The sequence below is a fragment of the Echinops telfairi genome, unplaced genomic scaffold (assembly GCF_000313985.2).
Source record: "Echinops telfairi isolate 266 unplaced genomic scaffold, ASM31398v2 ScPeMD7_7463;HRSCAF=8501, whole genome shotgun sequence".
Taxonomy (NCBI): Eukaryota; Metazoa; Chordata; class Mammalia; order Afrosoricida; family Tenrecidae; genus Echinops; species Echinops telfairi.
The window spans coordinates 2,344,445-2,352,070 of NW_022111363.1; the positions used below are offsets into that span (position 1 = coordinate 2,344,445).

At 58.7% G+C, this 7,626-nt stretch overlaps 1 protein-coding gene across 1 annotated transcript in view; it reads right to left on the bottom strand.

The window, feature by feature from the left end:
• Positions 1-3,253: 3,253 nt before the first annotated feature.
• Positions 3,254-7,626, bottom strand: part of CXCR5 (C-X-C motif chemokine receptor 5) — an 11,739-nt gene continuing 7,366 nt past the window's right edge. Inside the window, exon 2 of the mRNA XM_013007281.1 lies at positions 3,254-4,321. Within this exon, the coding sequence (XP_012862735.1) occupies positions 3,254-4,321 (1,068 nt within the window). The remainder of the gene's footprint in view (positions 4,322-7,626) is intronic.

Here is a 7,626-nt window from a genome sequence, read left to right on the forward strand (position 1 = left end):
GGCGGGGCTTGTGGGGGGCGTGGCATCTGTGGAAACCAGACCTACTGGCAGCTTAGAGGGAAGTGGGGGAGGGGTGGTGGGTTTTGGAGCGGGGCTATTTTGGCCAGCAGGACCCATTTCCCCTCTAGTTCCTGTGGAGCCTCTGTGCCCCTCACTTTCAACGTTGCTTTCAGTCCTATAGCCTTTGGGGGAGCCGGAGGGCAGGAGTTGTCCCCTCCTCTCTGCCACTCCGGGCTCCCCGCCTCTGGGTTCGTTGCCACCGCTTGCTCTCCCTTCTGTCTTTTCCTGCCTCATTTCCCCTCCCTGCTGATGTGGCTGACCCTGCCCCCCCCCCTCCAGCGGGTGGGCAGGTGGGTGGGTGGGCAGGTGCCAGCCAGAGCTGTAAATAGAGCGCTGCGCTTTTGTGCTGGTTTGTGCGTGTGCTGTATTTCTGTGTTTGGATAGACGTCACACAAGAAAAAGGATAAAAGAAACCTTCCCCCAGCCCCAGCCTTCAAACTGTGGCCCCTTCCACCCGCCTGGACCTGGGGCACCCACCCACTTGTTGTGGGTGTCTCTGGGTTAGTACAGGGTTCCATTTCCAACCCTGGCCAGGTGGTAAATGACATCAATGCCCACCCTTGGACTGAGACCAGGCCCGCCTAGGGTTCCCCCTGGTGAACCGAGCAGGGCTGCTGTCTGTCTGCTGAGCAGTGACCCTGGGAGTGTGTACGAGCCTGTGTGATGGCATATAGCTCTGGCTTCCCAACCATGGTGGCTGGTTGTGCTGTACCGGCTGCATCTCAGCTGGGCCTTGACATCTTCAGTCTCCAGCTTGGGATGAAAGAGAGGAAGAGGTGGTTGTGGCCTTGAGTGGAGCCACGGAAAGGGTGGCCTTGTGCCACGGAACCTGTGATGGCCATGAGGCCCCTGGGCTAGGTAGCCTCTAAGGCCCTGGCTTTTCCAGAGGAAGGGAAAGGTCCACCTACCTCCAGCTTCCACCACTGAGGATGGAAAAAGAAGTGCTAGAGGAGGTGGGGGAACTACTCACTGCCTCACCCTGCCTGGTGAGTTCTCTGGGCTCAGGGCACATGCCAGTCCTTCCTGCCCAGGCTCAGCCCCCACCTCCCCATGCCAACCCCCCACTTCTGAGAAAGTTCCCCGCCACCTCTGGTCAGAGCTGAAGCTGTACCCCACTGGGTGTTCACCCACCCTTGGCTCCAGGAGAGAGAGAGATCTTTGCTCACTGCCTTTCTGCCTGGCTGCAGTCTCTATGGGCATGGCCATTTGTAGACAAGACATCTTTTGTCATGGCCTGCACCCCCAGCTGTCACCTGCAGGGCCCAGCCTCTGATTGGCAGCTGTCACAAAGGGAGTTGTCCCCACTCCCCCTAGTCTGGTGCTGTTCTCAGTCTACTGCCAGCCAGCTCGCTTGCTCACTTGCTCCTGGGTTGGCCGCAGGTCCCTGCCTTGCCCAGCAACTCTGGGAAGGGATGGAGGCAGGGCTGGCCTCTGGCATTTGGGGCCACCACTTGTCTTCTGTCCTGCCTTGCCCCCACCCGGGTCCTGTGCCCACGAGTCCCCCCTAACCCACGACTCTCAAAAGAAATGTCTGACTGGTAAATGCTTCCTGCCTAAGGGGAGAGAGGGTGTCAGGCCACAGGGCCCACACCTTCCCACTCCCACCCCCTCCACCACCAGACTAGCTCTCCCAGGTGAAGTTGCAGGCCAGCCTACTCCCTCCATTCATGGCCACCCCAGCCATTTTGTACACCGTTATAAATATCTATAAATATATAAATATATAAATACGATATGTGAAGACATCATCTTGGTTTTTATTTTGAAACACTTTTTAGGCTTGTTCTGGGGGTCTCTGTGCTGCCTGTACTGTATTGACCTGTTTTATAGGTGCCTTTTTATTAAAAAGAAAATTCAAAATCCAACCTCTTGCCTGTTTGCATCTGTGTGCCCGGCTCCTTCCAGCCCAGCTTGCTACCTGCTGCTGGGGGGATAGCGGGAGACCCCAGGCCTCCCTGCTCCTGTGGTCTTTGGTGAAGGCCCCCAGCTTGAATGTCCTTGGGGAGCTTTGCTGCCTGTCGGGAGTGGGGGCAGGCCAGATGTACCCCTGCCCTGAAGCCCTCACCAGCTCAGATATGAGAACTGGAGGATTGCACCCACAGCCTGATAGGCCTCCGGGGAGGCAGAGCTGGTTCCATCTGAGTGGGAACCTCTCGGGACAGGGCTTCCTGGGGGCCAGGGGACTTCCCGGCCCTGGTCTGACTCACACTTCTCTAAGCCCAGGCCCCAGGAGACCCTGCTCTGGGCGTGGCCTGCAGGCAGGAGGCTTGTTAAAGTGACTCTTACAGCTGGGGGTCTTAAAGCTTCTTCACCTCGGAGTCCACAGCTCTGGTCCGCCTCTCTTGGAACCAGAGGCTGCTCTAGGACTTCCCTCTGCCTCCCTAGCTGTGGGAAGGAGGTCAGGAAGGGTGGGTCTACCCAGAAGCCCCCAGCACTCTGGGGTTCGGGAGAGGGAAAATTCTGCTTCCCACATTGGGCTTCTTCCTTGCTGGATGGGCCTTGGCTCATGCCCTGGGCGTTGTCTGTGCCTCTACGAGCCCTTGGCATCGGCCCCTCTCCACAACCCCACCAGGTCTCTGGGCTGGCCCTGCCACCTACACGGAGCCCTCTGAACTTCCTGCTCAGAGAAGTGTCTGCCAGACATCCCTGGCAGAAGGCCTGTGTGCACCAGGGACGGAGCCGTGCCAAGGTCGTCCTATTCCCTGTCAGCTTGCCTCTCCTCCACCCCAACCTTCACCCACCCCTGGGTGCTCAGCTTCTTCCCTCAGCAGGCTGGACAGGAGGAGAGGTGGGTGGTTGTGGAGGTCAGCGCTGTGGAGAATATTCTGGAAGGGGGAATCCACTGTCCCTTTGGGGAAGGGCAGGACAAAAGTTGTTTGCTGAGCTTTGGATGGTCAGGGTGAGAGATGGTGTACGGGGACCTGTCCGCTGGAGGTGATGCCTGATGGGCGGGCCCAGAGAGCCTTTGCTTTGCCATTGGGCTACCCTGCCCTCCCTGGGCTCCAGCCTGGCCACGGGCCGAGAGGCGTGCAGGCAGGGATGTCCTGGGAACAGAGGCCGCCTCATCCAGCTCCCCCAGGCACAGATGGTGGTGGCCAAGGAGAGCTTTTAGGGATCCAACTTTAGTTGAAAGAGGTCCCAGGGACACTACATTCCTGCAAAGGAAGCAGAAACCAGAGGGGGTGCCCGGGCTCTAGAAGGTGGTGAGGGAGGTGGCATTCTCTGACTCAGAGAGACTACTCTTGCGCCAACTTGGGATGAGCTGGCACAGGGAGGCGGGGCCGGCACAGCCCAGTTTGGTGAGAAGCCGAGACAGGTCACTGCGGAACTTCACCCCGGCGAAGGTGTAAAGCACGGGGTTGAGGCAGCAGTGCGCCAGGCCCAGGAACTCACTCGTGGTGATGGCCACGGAGAGGTAGCCGCTCAGTTCACAGCGAGTGCCCATGGCCCTCAGCCGCACTAGTGTGTCCAGGAAGATGATGATGTGGTAGGGCGACCAGCAGAGAAAGAAGACACTCGTCACGAGAATGGCCACCCGGACCGCCTTCTGCCGCTGTGGCCGCCGCTGGGCCTGGCACAGCCTGTGCACCACCCCCACGTAGCAGCAGCTCATCACCAGCATGGGCAGCAGAAACCCACCGACGTGATAAAGGAAGCGGGAGACGAACCAGGCGTGGCTTTCGGCCTGGTTCTCCTGGGAGAAGACGCAGCGTGGCAGGGAGGAGTCGTTGCGATGGCCGGGGCTGACCTTGGCGAAGAGGAGCTCTGGCAAGGCCAAGAGGAAGCCCGCCAGCCAGATGGTGGCGCAGGTGATGTGGATGGAGAGGAGGCGGCGGTGGCGGTAGGTGTGGACCGCGTGGACAATGGCCAGGTAGCGGTCCACGGCGATGCAGGCCAGGAGCAGGCTGCTGCAGTAGAAGTTGACCTTGTGCAGAGCGACCACAACCTTGCAGAGGAAGGTGCCCAGGAGCCAACCCACAGAGCCCTCGGCCACGGCGAAGGGCAGAATGCAGACGAGCAGGAGGTCTGCCACCGCCAGGTGGAACAGGAAGGTCTCCGTGGAGCTGCGTGTCTGCCGGTGACGCTGCAGGATCGCCAGCACCAAGATGTTGCCCGTCATGCCCAGGAGGAAGATGAGGCCATAGGCCACAGGCATGAACATGGCCTTAAAGGAGGTCAGAAGAGGCCCTTCCACTGTGGAGCAGAAGTAGTTTTCCTGCGGGGACACTGTGCTGTCACTGTAGTTGCCAAACTCCTTGTACTGTAAGGACAAAGGAGACAGGAGGGTGGGGGAATGAGGACCTGCTTCTTCTTGTCTGTGAGAACCCCTGATTCCCCTTATTGCTTTGTCTCCACCCCCACCCCCTGCCCCACCGCCCCCAGGAGAACCGCTTTGTCCTTCACTGACCAAGTCCCCGAGTCCCAGGTTTTCTCTGTGTGCCTGGTCAGATCACTGCTCTTGCCAGCTCTGGTCTTCACACTAATGGACCCAATGGGACTGCAGAGGACAACTGTGCGCCAATGGGTTTCCGGTGGCTGATTCTGGGAATGTGGGTCCCCAGGCCTTTCTTCCAAGGCACCTCTGGAGGGGTTCACACCTCCAACCTCCCGGGGAGCAGCCAAGTGTGGAGATTGCTTGGACCACTCAGGGACGACTGACGAGGGAAAGGCGTTCGTTCCTCCCAACCACACCAAACGGACCCATTTCTTCAAGACATTTCAGCTCCTGGCGACCCTCTAGGACAGAAGAGAACTGCTCCCTATGATTTCCAAGAGCGTAAATCCTTATGGGAGCAAACAGCCTCATCTTTCCTTTCACAGGGTGGCTGGTGGGTTTGAACCGCCTATCGCGCAGTTAGCAGCTCAACCCACCAAGAACTCAAAGTCCAACCCACTGCATCGAGTGGATTCCTCCGCCTCAAAGCGCGCCGGTAGGACCGAGTAGAACTGCACCTGTGTGTCTCTGGGACTGCAACTCTTTATGGGAGTAGAAAGCCTCATCTTTCGCCGGCGGAGCTGGTCTGGAACTGCTGACCTTGCGGTTAGCAGCCTGATGCATAACCCACTGCACGACCACTGCTCTTCCATTCCTCACGGGTTGAACACCAAGAAAGACCTCTCTAAGGTCTTTGCACAAGACCTCTGAAAAATGTTGGCGAGCAAGGATGCGACTTTGAGGTCCACGGTATGCCTGACCCACCACCTCCCACCATACGAAAGCCGGACCTGGAGAAGAAACGATGTTTTTGAACTACGGTGCTGCTGGCGAAGAGATTGGAAAGTACCACGGGCTGCCGAACGGACACCCGCGCTCTCTCATAGCAGAAGGACGGCCAGAGGGCTCCTCAGAAGTGAGGACGGCGAGACTTCATCTCGCGTACGTCAGCTGCCCCATCAGGAGACACCAGGCCCTGGAGAAGGCCCGCCTGCTTGGTGAGGGTCAGCGAAAAAGAGGCAGGCCCTCCGACGTAGGGACAGCGGTGAGGGAGGCGGAGGACTGGGTGTGCACAGGGGTCTGCTACCAGTTAGAACCTACTGGCTGGCACCAAACCACCATCACCACCACAGCAACGGAGACCTGAGAGCAGAAGGGTGCATGGTGTCCTGGGGAACCCTCGAGTGTCGGCACCTCTACGTGGTCGCCCTGTGTGTTTGTGTGGTGTCCCCAGATGTGAATGGCTGTCGGCTCAGGGTCTGGAGTCAGAGCTTCAATTTTGGAGAAGGGTCTAGATGAGGGAGGGGTCAACTGTTCTGAGGAAGACAACAGAGGCTCCTGGAGCCTGGATCCTATTGGTACGGGGAAATGCATGGGGCCTGCTGGTCTCCCCTAGCTGGGTCTCTGTGTCTGACGGTCATTGTGACCGTGGTGGTGGCAATAGCCTTTTATGTGCTCCCCTTTTATTTGCTCCTGCTGGGAGTTTGGAGGGATCTTAGTTCATCTGCTACAACAGCGGTTCTCAACCTGTGGGTCTTGACCCCTTTAAGGGTGAACGACCCTTTCACAGCGGTCGCCCAATTCATAACAGCAGCAAAATGACAGTGATGAAGCAGCAACGAAAATAATTTTATGGTTGGGGGTCACCACGCATGAGGAAGTGTATGAAAGGGTGGCAGCATGAGGAAGGTGGAGAACCGCTGAGCTACAAGAAGCCCGAGGTATGTCGTGCTAGTCCTGCATTACAGAGCTTAAGAGTTCAGGGGCAGAAGCCTCAAACGCACTCTTATCCTGTCAATCCAGACTAGGACGGAGTAGAATGGCCCCCGTGGGCTCCTGGGGCTGTCAGTCTGTACGGACGGGAGCAGAAAGCCTCCTCTTTCTGCCGTGGGTCTGCTAGTGGCTTTGAACCGACCTTCCTGTTATTCGCAGCCCCTGTGTCACCCACTTGGCCACCGGAGCTCAGAGCTGTGTGTGTCAGGTGTCTTGGAGCCCGTGCTCCTGTGTCCAGGGGCCAGGTTTCCTCCACAGACTACAAAGCAGTGGTCAGCAGTTCCCTGCTACTTCCTGAGCTCAACCCCAGCACGGAGGGGAGCTGGGAGGCAGCGGGGAGTGAGGGCACCCAGAGGGCTCAGGGCACAGGGCACGGGGCTGAGGGAGTGGGTCTGTTCCAAGCATAGGGGGTGTGGCCACTGTGTCTCCGGAAGTCTCCTCCCCTTGCCCCTACCCCCACCCCCACCCCCGCCCCAGCACTCAGGTTGTTTGCCAGCTAACCACAAAGGAAGACAGGGTGCCTGGTTCACACCTTTCACTCACAGCTGTGCCCCTGCACCTGTTCCCCATCCTCCCCAGCTTGCCCTTCCCACCCCTCCCACAGCAAGTCACAGCCAATTCTAGGCAACCCATGGGGCTTCCAAAGACCATTCCAGAAATGAGGAGCCCCAGCAGGCCAAAGGCTGGGATGGGGCACTTCTTCCCTCAGGCTCTGTGTGGTCTTTCTGGAAGATGATGGGTCCGGGGTGACCTCGAGAGAGGAGCTCATTGCCCACCACTCAGTGTCAGCTCACGGTGATGCCCAGGAGAGTCGCTCTGCCGGCCTTCTGAGGCTTCCATCTGTGCCAGAGCAGACAGCCTCATCTTTCTCCCTTGAAACAGCAGGTGGCTTTGAACTGCCAACCTTGTGATTAGCAGCCCAACACTCAGCCTGCTGTGCCCAGCAGGGCTTCTCGAGTGACTCCTAACGGCGGGTAATTGCACTGGTTGCCCACAGGCCTTTCTTGCCACGCGGGGCCCTGGCTGTGGGACACACACTCATTCTGAATGGCGGGCAGGTGTGTTCCCCAACCTGGACTTCACCTTTCTGCGACCTGATGAGGCAGGCCCATTAGAGTCCATGGGGTAGAGGGGTCCATTAGAGCAATGACAGGGCCGTCTACACCCCGCCCGCATCCCTTCACCGTCTTCATCCAATGCCCAGACTTCTCCCTATACTCTCCCTAGGGGTCGCATTCCTGCCAACCGGACTCCACTCCGCCAGTCTCCTACATGGAAATTGGTCCTCAGTCAGTTCCCACCCCGCGAGCCCTCCCCGCCCCCTGTAGACAATGGTCTTCTCTCCGGCCGCCCGCCCC